This window comes from Sminthopsis crassicaudata, chromosome 2 (assembly GCF_048593235.1).
Source record: "Sminthopsis crassicaudata isolate SCR6 chromosome 2, ASM4859323v1, whole genome shotgun sequence".
Lineage (NCBI taxonomy): Eukaryota > Metazoa > Chordata > Mammalia > Dasyuromorphia > Dasyuridae > Sminthopsis > Sminthopsis crassicaudata.
Window position 1 is genome coordinate 507,377,921 of NC_133618.1, and position 14,101 is coordinate 507,392,021.

Below are 14,101 nucleotides of genomic sequence, written 5' to 3' on the forward strand. Positions count from 1 at the left end.
GGCTTGGAGTATTTTAATGGTAACCCGAGTATAAAGGAAAATAAACCAGGGAGTGTTATCAGGGTCTCTTCACTACCAACATGACTGGAAAACCTTGATCTAAGAGCTTAGAGAGATCAGTTTTCAGCTCAGATTAGAGGTCATTTGCAAATTTTTTCAATGCTATTAACATGGGGATTTCTGAAGGTATCAGTGCAGCTGGTTCAGATTGCCAGAGAAGAGAAAGGAATACAGGCACACACATCTATATCATCTATCTATCTATCTATCTATCTATCTATCTATCATTTATTTCAAAGATCAGGGAAAGAACAGTTTTTACTGCTTAGGTGACCCCCAAACTCTTTACAGTACACCTTACAAGGTGACTCCATGAAAAACATACCCAATACCATGCACATACTTGGATGAATAAGCTGATTTTATTGGGATGATTGGGGACTTTTGGATCCCCAAGTTTCTTACCCTTTTAGAATAATACATTCCCTTTCTTACCTGGAGTTCCCCTGCAATCCAAACAGCCAGACTACAGGGAGAAAGGAACTGAGAGGGCTGGCACTGAAGCCCAAAATAAGAAGGGATCTTAGAAACCATAAATTCCAATGCCCTCATTTTCCAGATGTGGAAACTGAGGCCCAGGGGGCAAAAGTGACTCCTAAGTTCAAATGACAAATTGGTGGCAGAGACAGGGCTTGGGGGTCTGGCTGTCACAGACAATGCTTCCCCCCCCCTTAGCTGGACTCAATCTGAGTGTGTGGTGGTGGTGGTGAGCTGGGATAGGAAAGAAGGTGTTAATCCAAATCAAATTCTTGGATCTGGTCTGCAGGGTGTGGCGCGAGGGTACAGATTTTAAAGCAGTTTCTTGGCTTTGGCTGAGGAGGAACTTCTGCAGCAACCTTCCCCGCACCCCGTCCCGTGCAGGGCGTGCGGAGAACGAGAGGGGGGCGAGAGGCTAACTAGCCAAAGCATGTGGAGAGAGAGATGCAACAGCTTTCGGAACATTTCTTGGTGGCTACATCTCTCACCACCCCTTTCAAACAGCCAGAAATGGAGCTGATCCTGTCCTGAGTTCTTTCTGCCCTTGAAAAAAATCTATCGAAAAGAAGGACTGGATACCTGTGTGTGGGGGGGAGATTCTCGTGTTTAAGCAGCAGCTGGTGATTGGGCGGTATCAGCTGGGGGTAACCGCAGTCTGCCGCCCACGGTAAAAACAAGAGATGGGAACAGGAGCCAAGAGTGACAAAGAAAAGAAAGAAAACAGAGAGGGAGGGAAGAACAGAGGGGAAGGAAAGCAAGAGGGAGGGAAAAAGAGAGAGAGAGAAGAAAAAAAAAATTGAAGCAAGACCTGGTAGTGACACTGGCCCAGATAAAACCTAGGTTGTAATTCCAACCAGTTCAGCGACAGAAGCTTGTAGGTCTCCATTTCAACCACCAGAGGGAAGGGGGAGCAAGAACGAGAGGAGAAAGGAGAGGAAAAATCCACCCATTTTGACATCAGATTGCGTTTTTCTACACCAATCCCCAGGTCCCCGCCTCTCCTTCCCTTCCATCCTCCCTCCACTCCTTCTCCTCCCCTCTTCAGCCCGCCCCTTAGACAGTTTCAGGCATGCCAGTTTCCAGCACCTGGGAGACGTTTGGGTGGCTGAGAGCGGGATCTTGAAAAAGGGGGGGGGGGGGGAATATTTCCAAGCCCCCTCCCTTCTTTGAATCCCTCCAGCCCCCGTCCTTTCCCCGGTCCTCACTCCAGGCTAGGGCTTCTTCGGGCGGCTCTATAGCCGCACCCCACCCTCCCTTGTCTTCCTCCCCCCTCCCTCCCCGTTCCCCGGCCCCAGTTAGTCACTGCCTCTTCCCGGTCGGTCTCCGCAGCTTGAGCGCCTCTCCCACCTCTCCCCCCACCCCACCCCCCGCGCTGGACAAAACCAGGAGCCCTCACTCCACTTCTCTCCTTCCCGCGGTGCGGTGCCCGAGCGGAGAAGCTCTCGGCTAAAGGGGGGCGAAAGAGGGAGGGAAGGCGGGAGAGTGAGCCCGAAGGGCCGGAGCGGGGAGCAAGGGCAGCGCATCCTCCGAGCTGGGCACCATGTCCGAGGGGCGAGCGGCGGCGCTGGAGCGGAGGCAGGCGGAGGAGGCGCCGGAGCGCCGCGCGCTGCTCCAAGCCATTTCTTCAGAATGAAGGCTGGTTGGAGGAGGCGACTGGAGCCGCGATGTCGGTGCCGCTGCTCAAGATTGGGGTTGTGCTGAGCACCATGGCCATGATCACCAACTGGATGTCTCAGACCCTGCCTTCGCTGGTGGGGCTCAACACCACCAAGCTGACCGCGGCCAGCGGGGGGACGCTGGATAGGAGCACCGGTGTAAGTGTCCCCATCGCCCCGACCCTCCGGGGGCCTCCTGGCTGAAGGGGCGAGCCGTCACGTTGCATGAGTCTCCCTTCCCTGAGACTGCTCCTAGACGATGGGAAGGGTGTGAAAGTGCAGGAGAGCTGGGGCAGGGGTGGAAGCGGAGCATCGGCGAGGAAAGAGTGGGGTGATTCTCGCATTTGGGGGTGTGGTGACACTCCGAGGGGCGCTGCTCCTTCACTTTCCGAGTCACTTGGTTATTCCATGTTCTTTAGACTCTGTGCTTCGGAGGCTTCTACTGGGTTGGCGCCTTTTTCGTTCCGCAAAGCCTTAGCCTAGGGTCCTCAGCTGGAGTTGGGCAGTATAGGTGAAATCCCATCGACTTTGAGTCCTCATTAAAATAGGTTTCTTTTGTGCGTCGAGCTGCAGCTTTGCCTTGAAGAGAGGTCGGGCCTGGGCCGCCGAAACTGGAAGGACAAGATAAGGGCAGGGGCTAGGGAGGGAAGGGGGTTTGGGGAGCTGGGGGGGCAGATAATAAAGGCCAGAGGATGGGCATCCCGTGATCTGACTGCTTTTTGTATCAGCTCTGCATTCGAGTCTAATTGCTCCAGCTGGGGGGTCTTTTTTTTTCCTGTTGCATAACAACATGTTCAACAGAAGTTGGAAAACCGTTGTGGTGGGGGTCTTTCTGGAAGGCGGGATGAGAAGGGCTTGGGGGACAGGAGGACTCCTCAAAGCTTTCTTAGAGAGAAAAGAGCAGGGAAAAATATCTCCCCCCATCTCTCTCTCTCTCTCTCTCTCTCTCTCTCTCTCTCTCTCTCTCTCTCTCTCTCTCTCTCTCTCTCTCTCTCTCTCTCTCTCTCACACACACACACCACACACACTTATGGCCCACCCCTGCTTCTGGGAGCAGATGGCAAAGATGGAAATCCTTGGTTCGTATATTAAAAGCAGGGTGCAGCTGCCCCTCTCTGAGGGACAGTCCCTCAAATTCCCAGGAATCATGGCCAGAATGAAAGACCCAATTCCCGGCCTTTTGACCGTCTAAGCTCTTATGAATATTAAATCATAACATGAAGGTTTATTTTCCTCAGCTGAAAATATTTGCATGTAGAAAATGTCAGATCTAGAACGGATCTTTAGAGGTCTTTCAGGGCAATTGTGGGGAGGAATAAGAAGGCTAATGGGGAAGTAAAACTGGAGGTAGATTTTTTTTTTTTTTTAAGTCTTGAACTACTTGAAAATGGGTCTGCCTTAAGTAGTCCCTTTCTTCACTTCCTCTTTGGAAGGAAACGACCCCCCTATTTCTTTGAAAGGAGAAGCTGAAGGGCACCCTTCTTCATTGCTTAGTGTTTCCATGTTGAAGAGTTAATAGCCTTGGCTTGGAGCTTAGTGCTTTTCTTCCTAAGAAAGATGCTACATTTAAGTATCTTACTTGCTTCAAGAAGAATCACATTGTTTCCTTTAACGAGTATCTTATCCCCTTAGTTTTATAGCTGCTTGAGTTAAGAATGACTAAAAGTACATGCATTGGTGATACAGATTTTTAGGATGAAAACTACAATTTAATCCCCAGATGACGTGAGTCGTGGAAATCCATCCTTATGCATGCTCCCATAATAGTAGAGTAAAATTCTGGGCAAGCTATAATCACTTACCCTGAGAACTGCAAGGTGTGATCTGAGAGCTGCTTGGGGTTCTAGCTTAAACAGTCTGTCTCTCCTCCCTTACAGGAAAAACTGCCTGAGTCTGAAAGGTTGTCTCTATTTCCTGTGAGTTTCTAGGTTGCTAGCTGACAGTCACACTGGCATGGTTTGGGATAGTATTATGGAAAATTCTGTCCAACTTGTTAAAAACCCACAGAACAATTTGCAGGTTAGAAGGGGAAGAAAAGAGAGGGAGAAAGGAAAGAGGGGAAAAAGTCAAATGCTAAGTGTTTTCTCCAAAGCAGTAATTACCTTGCTTCAGGACCTTGGAGTAGCACTAAGGTTCTCATTGATTACAGCTCAACTAATGGGATGCTGGGTACTCTGCTATTACTGCAATTGCATTCCATCCATTTAAGTGTCAAGAAAAAATGGTGCCGGTGTCCCTAATAACCAGGTATCCCCTCCTAGATTTTGCAATGGGAGGGGACACAAGTTTTGATTTCTGAATGATGTGCTTTCTGAATGTCAACCACATATTACATTTTCTTTGCTCCCCATCTCTGTGCTATGATTCCCTCCTTCTACCACAAATAACACACACACACACACACACACACACACACACACACACACACACACACGCCCTCTTGTCATAACAGATCAGGTAGAAAAATCTGCATTTTATAAAACTTTCTCAGCTAAACTTGCATTTTGAAAAAATGAAATTTTGCTTTATTGTGTTTCCTAGGATCCAATATAGATTTAAAAATTTGCATTCTTATTTCTTTGTTTCCATTCTATTGGAATAGCATCTGGGGTAACAGTAAAGAAAGGGGAGGGTTCTTTTTATTTCCCTTTAAGTTGAAGGGATACATTTTTGTTGTAGTTCACTAGATTTTCTCTTCTTTTTTCTTCCTTTCTACCCATGTTCCATGTCCTGACCTACTGGTGCCCAGGTGTTGCCTACCAACCCAGAGGAAAGCTGGCAAGTGTACAGCTCAGCCCAGGACAGTGAGGGACGTTGTATATGTACGGTGGTGGCCCCCCAGCAGACTATGTGCTCCCGTGATGCCAGGACAAAACAGCTGAGGCAGCTATTAGAAAAGGTAAGCTGGGGGAGGGGGCATGAGAGGTAAGCATGACTGTGTGCATCTTTGTTGGAGTACAGAAAACTGGATCCAAAGCCCCTGGGGCATAATACTCATTCTCATTCTGGTAGCTTTCTGTTGATCTAATGAATGAATGAATGAATGAATGAACGAACAAATGACATGATGTTACCTGATGTGATGAATTTTCATCAGACTTGTGTTGGTCAGTTTCAAGTGGGTAACCTTAAGAGAAATAAAGGGCTTGTTTTCTTCAAGTTTGATCACTATTAAGATGATGGAGTAAAATATCCCCATCCCAGCAGGGTGAGGAAGTAGGAATTTGTGGTTTTTCCCTTTCACTCTGACATCCATTTGATTAGTTTTTCATAATATACAGTATAAAGGAGATCAAAAGATTCTCATTAAAATACAAACTGTGAGATCAAATGTAGGCAAAGGAAAATCATTTCACTGAAGAAATCCTGTTTTCTCTGAATGTGCTGACATTCTGATTTAACCTAATTGGGATCTTTAGGATATGTAATTTTCCTTGCTGTCGAAAGGCTGAGCCTGGGTGATGGACTAGGCTGGATGTTTACCACTGATTATGTCTTCTTGGTAAAGTGGAGTATTAAGTGATTCCAGAAAAACTCTGGGGCTTAGGAATCACTTAGTCTGTGGTTATTAATATATCACTCTGGAGAACTGAAATTGGACTCTTATCACCAGTATTCTAAGGAACAGCAGCATGAATTTACACAGTGACCCTGATGTGACCATTTAAAAATCATCAATCTTTTAACTGAGATGATTTGGTCTTACCACCATCACAATCACCACCGCCGCCCTATTGTCCTAAAGAAAAAGGGATATTTGATATAACAACTGCCAGGATCGTATGCTTCCTGCTTGAGCTGAATGTTTCTCTTCATCCTCTCAATGTGATATCATGACACAAGAGAAGCATTCGACCTGTATAAGCCAATACATTTCAAAGATGGCTCAGGCCCTTTACTTGGAGATTTCCATTAGACCTCTTCCTTCACATGTGAAACATCTAAAATGGGTTAGATATTTTTTCTAAGTCTGAAGGAGGTCACAGCTAGCAGAAAAAAAGGGGATTTTCTTATGTGATAAGTTTTAACAAGGTATCAGAAAGTTCCCTTTCTTGCCAAATACACTATTCCAACTTGTATATGTAATATAAATTCCTTTAGATTAATGAACATTGGCTTTGAAATGGGTAATTGCACTGGGCAATATTAAGGAATAATAGCTGCTCATAACTAAATGTTGGTAATTTTAGTATAGCTGAGATCTGCTTGGAAAGAATAAGGATTTTGAGAAAGAAATATGGTAGCATGGGAGAAACAACTAAGATTGAAAGTAAAGAAAAAGAGTAGAAAAGTCTATGGGGCAAATTTCGATTGTAATTCCTGAGGAGCCTATGCATAGGAGCATAGAATGTGGAACTGGACGGAATCTCACAGATCACTTCCTTAAAATTTACAGAAAAGTGACCTAAAGCCCAGAACAGTTAACAGACTTGATCATGGTAACATAAGGCCAGAAGGGATTCACAACTAGTCTTTCTGACTCCAAATCTAATGTCCTTCCTACTGTAACATAGATGTTCACTTACTTTTGATAGAATCACATAATTTTTTTGATCTAGAGAAATCTTAGAGATCATCTAGTCTAACTTACTCATTTTAGGCAAATCCTCCCAGTGGATGAATAATGAAATGAATAATGAAGAATCAGTAGGATTGAAGTGTGAATTTAATTCCATTCTATTTCATTCAGTTAAATTCCTTCAAGCATTTATTATATGCAAGACACTAGCTAGTTGAGATATAAAAATTAAAATAGAGAAAACTCATCTTCTCCCAAGGAGCTAGGAGTTCTGAGTTAGCATTACTTGATAAATGTGAAATATTGAGAAAGGCTCAGCTAATGACTCTCTCATGACCTTTTTGATCCTTAGTTTCTTTATCTGCAAAATGGAGGGAAGGTGATCTCTGAAATCCCTTCTAGTTCTAATAGACAAGGATTCTATTAATTAAAGTAGTTGCCTGCTGTTCAATTGGGCAGAGTAAATTTTTCCCCTGAGTGGTTAAAGAGTAAGTGAAAGGTTGATAGATGTTATACTTGCTGGGACAGCAGACAAAGTACTGGATTTGGAGTTAGAAAGGTCTGAGTTCAAATCTCAATTCAAAAACTTATTAACTATATTACACTGGACAAGCAACTTAATTTCTATTTGCCTTGGTTTCCTCATCTATAAAACGGGTAATAATAGCATCTACCTCCCAGGATAAGATGGAATAATAATTGTAAAGTGTTTAGCCAAATGTCTGGCACATAATAAGCATTATATAGCTGTTAGATACTAATCTTACTTTTTATTGCTCTTTGATAAAAACAAGCTCTTTTTAAAAATTTAGAATAAAATATAATATATTTTGCATTAAATGGGATCATCAGTGAAGTTTTTTTTTTTTTTTCCAGCTATTCAGAAGGGATGTCTGGACCTTGGGACATCATTTTGAATATGACATGCTGTATTTCATGTGTAATTGCCAGTTAATAGAGTTTTGGTTTAGAGAATGTGGAATATGAGATAATTCAAATTCAAATACACCTGCCAACTTTTAAATGAAGGAGGGAATCAGAATCTCGCTGGTTTTCTCATTGGCAAAAAATGTCATTAAGAAGACCAAGGTCATGACTTCATCCCTAATTAATTTTGACTGTTTCAAAGTCAAATTCTGTATGCTAACCACTAACTATTTTATATCTTTTGTCACAAAGGATGCTAGGAGAAAGAATGTGGATGACTTAATACAATTTATTCATCTTGCTATGTTGAAAACAAGTCCAATTCAATTCAACCTAACAAATCTTTATTAAGTGTCTCCCATGTGTAAGGCATTGTTCTTGAGATACAAAGACAACAATGAAATGGTTTCTAGCCTCAAGTAGCTTAAATTGCCTGGGGGAGGACAGGGGATCGGCATGTATATGCACAAGTATAACTAGCACAGACTTTACCTGTCAATGTCTGTACTAACAGCTTGGTATGCAGAGACTAACATGGTCTATTAAGAGAACCTGGTGAAAACAAGATGTGGTCGTAGAGTGGGATGAGGAGGAATGATATGAGGGAAAGAAGCTCCTATACTGAGGTGTTTTGGAGAGTAGACAAGTGACATGATTTTTATTTGCAGAAGAAATTTAACCTTTCAAAAACCTGTTCTGTTTGTGTAAATCTATTCACAAGGTAACATCTTAGTCAGATCCATCATAGTTTCTTCAGACTTTAAGGTGCTTAAAAGGCATTTGGACCTGGATGATTGCCTAGCATCCATTAGTTTGGTGTTTGCAAATCAATTTTTGTAAACTGACTGAAAGTTCAATCCTTTCTCTCACTCCTTTCACTTTTATAGGCATTTTTTATTCTGAAGAAATGATATTATTTTTTAGAATTATCAACAACAAACTAATGAGCACATTTCTTGAGTACCTCCACTGTATGAGGCATTAGAGTGAAGAGGAATCATATTAGGTTTAGAATCTAACTTGGTCAGCAAGTGGTCAAATCAAGAAGTTTTTTAAAACACCTACAATGTGCCAGGCCCTGTACTAAGTAGCAGTAACAAAGGAAGAAAAATTAAATAGTTCCTGCCCTCAAGAGCTTAAATTGTATGGAGAGTCAGGAAAGATTCACTACATATATCTACAAGTACATTTAAAATAAATAGCAGTTATGTCTAATATTATTTAAAATATAGCATACTTTCAACATTTTAAATGTACTGTACTATTTAAAAATACAAGATAGTTTGGGAAAGGAGGGCACTAGCAGCTTGGGATGTCATGAAAGATTTTATTCATATAGAATGTGGGGCTTGACATGAATCTTGAAGAAGGTAAGTGATTTTACCATTTCTTTCCAGGCAAAGGGGATAGTCAGTAGAAGGGCATGGAGGTGAGAGATGGTGTATCCAATGAGGAATGGGAAGAAAATTAGTTTGGTTGAACTATATATAATGGAAGAAGAAGATTGAGGTATAATGATGGGGGAGGGGGATTAGGTTGGTATCAAGTTGTGAAAGGCTTTAAAAACTAGAAAACTTTCTGTTCTATTCAACAGGCAATAGGAAATCACTGGAGTCTGAGCAGAAGAATAGTATAGTCAGATCTGCCCTTTTAAGAAAAGTCACTTTGAGAGCAGTGTGGAGAGTAGATTGGAGCCTGGAATAACTGGAAGCAGAGAGACCAATTAGGAGGCTATTGCAGTAGTCTAGGAAACAGGTGATAAGTACTTAAATTAAGATGGTGACTGTATCAGCAAAGAAAGGGGGACATTTAAGAGAGAAGGACTCTACAAATGATGGCAAATCTCCTTCCCTCAATATCCCAAAGAGCTCATTTTCATTATATACATAAATATATAATGAGATGGCACCAAAGGGTTTTTGTGAGGGCAAATGAGTTCTGTATGTCAGTACTGTAGTAGCTGGTAAGGGGACTATTAATTCCCAAGAGAGTTTAATTCTGGAGAGAAATGAGTAATGATTAAGGGAGAACTTTGCTTCCTCTTTCCATGTTTCTAGAGGAACGAGATTTCATATGATTGAAAGCTGGAACCCTAGAGATCATCTTAACCAACCTTTTACAGTGGAGAACACAACTGCCTAATCCTTCTTCCTCCAGCTGCTGGTGCCTTCTCTTCAAAAGTCACTTGAGAGCTCTCTCTCTCTCTGAATATACTTTGTTACATGTATTTCTGTATATATCATCTTTTGCCTTAGAATGTAAACTCCTTTAGGCTAGTCACTTTTTCTTATCTCTGGTGCTTAGCAATAGGACCAGCTTAATAAATACTTGTGTTGATTGATTGTCCAGTGTTACCCAAATTTTAACTAACAGAGCTGAGATTTGAACTTAGATCATCAGATTCCAAATTCAGTGTTCATTTTTCAGGAAGACAGTTAGAAACATCTGAAGATTGTAAATTCCCATGAGCTTGAGGCACGGGGATGAGCTTTGGATCTTGGGAAGATGTTGGAGGCTAGGTTTTAATGAGGCTGATCAGAAGCCTGCAACTTGTAATACTTTTGCCTCCTAAACCTCCCCAGATCATAGAAACATAAATCTGGAGCTGGAAAAGATGCTAGAGGCTATTTAGTTCATCCTTCTTATTCTACAAAAGAGGAAATTGAGTGCTTGCTAAGGGTCATGCATACGTAAATGTCTGAGGAAGAACACAGGTCTTCCTAATCTAGCACTCTAACCAAGTATTCCATTTCCTCTTCCAAAAAAGAAAATCAGTTCAAATTTTTCCTCTAGTATACTATTTATTTTTGAGGGACATAACCTGTTTCTTTTGAGTTTTGCTCATTGAGATTTTTAATTTTTCAAAAGGAGTCTTTATTTTTTCTTGTAAATATTTATAGTTAGCAAAAAGAAACAAAATGTTTTATTTGGTCTCCTCTCTTTCTACCTGGCATTTTACTCATTTCTGCATTTTCTTCTTTCTGGGGCAAAAGCTACAAACAAATAGAGGGAATAGGTGGATGCTCTTTGTCAGCTGAGTTTGGTGCTCTCATTTGGGGGAGGGGAAATATGTACCCTTTCTGCCCTTATCCTCCCTATCTTTAATTGGCTTCTGGAAATATTAACTGCCAACAGTCAACCATACATTTCCTCAGTGCAGATTATCTAAGCATATGTTTAATCCAAAACCTGATAATCTCTGTGACTCAGCTTTTTTCCTCTAGCATGTAAATGAAATTTAATAATAAATAATACAGGTGGGGGGAAAGGAAAGTCTTAACGCAAAAACCCTTCTTGATCTCCGAATGATGTATAGCATGCTACCACTCTCTAATTAACAATATAGAGATAGAATATTATAGTGGCAAAGTACTGGACCAGAGTCAGGAGGCTTTGGGTTTTCAGCCCACCAGTACCATTAATGAGAGGTAAGTCCTTTAACTCCGAGTTTCTGTCTTCCCAGCCATAAAACAGATTCAATGATGATTACCTTATCCAGCTTTTTGGGTCATTGTGGGAATCAGGTGACACAATGGAAGATGAAAGTGCTTTAAAATTTTTATAGCATTATATAAACAGGAAGGATTATTTGTAAGCTTTTAGAAGGGCACAATAGGCTTGTTGTTACACATTTATGATTCCTCTACTAAGCCACTGGCATGGTACTCAGTGATGTAGGAGAAAACAATATGAAAAACCATTCCTATGTCCCTGTCTTCATGGAGCTCACAGTCTAATTGGGTTTGATAGAGAAGTAACACCTGGCATTTGTAAAGGGTTTAAAGTATGCAAGATGGTTTATTATTTCATTTGTTTTTTTTTTTCAATATTCTCTTGGGTAGGACTTTGTCAGCCCTGTTTTAGAGAGGAGAAGACTAAGGCTGAGTGAGATTAAGTGGCTTGCCCAGGGCCCAGAAAGATAGTCTTCATCCAAAGCAGGATTTGAATTTATATATTCTTCACTATCAAGTTCATTGCTCTACCCACTCTGTTTCCAATCAGTTTAGTTTGAATGATATGGATAATGAGTGTGGTGGGAATTCCAAAGGGGCAGAAAAATTCCATTATAATTTATAAAATATAATTGTCCAATATAATTTAAAAATTAGTGTGATGGAACAGAGTGATTGGATCAAATCTCACCTGATTCTAGATATATTAAGGGGGAGGGGCGCAATTAACTTGATCCCGAGTCAATTTTCTAGGATCCACCCCTTAAGTCATAGATCAATTGCTTTTTATATGTATGGAAAGCTGTCACTCTGGGAATTTCACAAACTGATGAGACATAGATCCTTCATATATATATGCTTATAAATATACTTCAAATTGGCTAAAAATGGAAAATCTTGAGGGTTGGAGGACAGGAAAAATTTCTGTGAAATACTTATCCTTTCTTAATGCAGTTGAGCTACTGGCAATTTTAAGACAAAGAATCTCTTCTCTAGTGAGAGTAAAATCCCATTTCTCCTTTCTAGTCTCCTGACAGAAATCTTAAATGATGAGGCAGATTTGCACTTATGATTTGCCCATGAGCTTTGCCTACAGTTAGTCCACTCCCAAACACAAGCTTTTAGCCATTATGCTTATATACCTGAGATGAATGTTGCATTATCCAATGGGTAAATTTTAGTTTGATATGCCATTTTTATTTATTTTCTCCAAGATGAGGAATAGAGAGAAAATTTTCCCCGAAGTAGTCATTTACTTTCATTCTAGGATTCCAATCATCTAACAAACACCTATTGTGTGTAAACTATTATATGAAGCTCGGGATAAATACCATTTTGGTCCTCAAGGGATTTAATTTAATACAGAGAAGACAGAAATAATTTCAATATACTGTAGTATGAGATGAGTGCTATATGAGGGACAAACATTCTACATGAACTCAAAGAAATAAGTGATCCTTCCTAGCTGAGGGAAATCAAAGAAAGCTTATAAGTAAGATGGCATTTAAATTGGGGATTGAAAGATGTATTGGAGGTTCACTCAATGTAATAATATGCTAGATCTTGAAGGGAATCTTAGAAATCATCTAATTGAACTGCCTCATTTTACAGATAAAGTGAAGTTCAAAGAATATCACTTATCTACAATTAAATGTTAGTCAATAGAATAATAAGAACTTAAACCTGTGTATTCTAATACAAAGTTTTTTCCAACTATGCCACATTACCTGTAGGGCAATTTTTCTCAATGGAGATCTTGGAATAATTTATCATCCTTGAATAGGTCAGTTGAAAAGGGGACATGGAACTTACTGCTCCCTCTTGCCCTCTCCCCCTATGTATGTGTGTATAACTGGGAAAACTGGGAGAGAAAAAAACAAAAAGAAATCTGCAAAACCCCTTTGGTCATTCCAAAGCAATATAAATAAAATTTGATTAATAATACCCAAGTTTGAAAGACAGATTTCCTTGTCCAGAAAAGGCCATGCATTTGCCATTGACCTAGAGATATTTGCTTGCTTGCTTTCAGCCAAGAGTATATTTGTTTTTCATGTGATGAAGCAAAGAATAGGAGATAGGGACAAGGAAACTGTAAAGACAGTCATTGGCCATGTGTAAGAGACCTAAGGCAAAAGGAATTTTGACCCCTTTAAAAGCGGTGCAGATCATAATCAAGCATTTGGCAAATGGCTTGCCATTATGAAGGCATCTTTCTTAGTAATTGGATGAGATTTTGGCAGAATGACCCAACCACTGGTTTAGCAATACCAGACTTGATTCTGATTTCATACAGCCTGGAAGAAAATCTCACACATATGCCAGTTTCCTGAAAATAAATGTGTTAGCAAGTGGCTGCAGGAAAACTGTTTTTCTTTTAAGCTCTCTGGAATCCTGTTTAATATTAAAGTTCCATCTTGAGGCTAGGCTAGATTTGGATCTGCCTATAAGGTATAATATACCAATTCCTCATTTGCCCGGGTGATGGATTCTTGGCTTTATATTGCAAGTGTGCCTGTTTGCAGAGTAGTCATGTGCCTATGATTCTGTGTTCCATGATGGATACTATGCATGATGTGTATATGGGTTGGGGAAAGGATAAAGGAGTGGTGGTGGTGAAGAATCCTAATTCATAAACAGTGAAGACATCATCCTTTTCCTTGTTTCTTCACCTGCACTTAAGCAATCAATGTCTGCGGTGAAATACTCGGTGTACATTAAAAGATAAACAGGATTTGTACAGGAAGAAAACATACCCCATAATACTATTCATCTTTGTTAGAGATTTATGTTTGCCAAACTGGATTCTCTTTTACAGAATAAATAAATAAATGAGCAAACACAAATGTATTGCATGCAGCAGACTAATCAAAGAGGAAATGGAGGCTTATGTATTTTATACTTGACTATTAGGTCTATTTGCATTCCTGATTGTCAGATTATTTTCCAAGCATGACAAACCAAAATGTTTACAAAACTAATTTGTGGTGTTTTCCAGTTCCTGGTCATAATAA

At 40.7% G+C, this 14,101-nt stretch overlaps 1 protein-coding gene across 2 annotated transcripts in view; it reads left to right on the forward strand.

Annotated features, from left to right (window-relative positions):
* OLFM1 (olfactomedin 1) overlaps positions 1 to 14,101 on the forward strand; it is a 56,740-nt gene that overhangs the window by 13,908 nt on the left and 28,731 nt on the right. The window contains exons 1-2 of one of the 2 annotated variants that reach the window (XM_074294071.1): positions 1,321 to 2,351; positions 4,942 to 5,091. In XM_074294071.1, the coding sequence (XP_074150172.1) occupies positions 2,202 to 2,351; positions 4,942 to 5,091 (300 nt within the window). In that variant the 5' untranslated portion in view covers positions 1,321 to 2,201. Of the gene's footprint in view, positions 1 to 1,320; positions 2,352 to 4,941; positions 5,092 to 14,101 lie in introns of those variants that run through there. The other variant, XM_074294072.1, reaches the window with a different exon arrangement.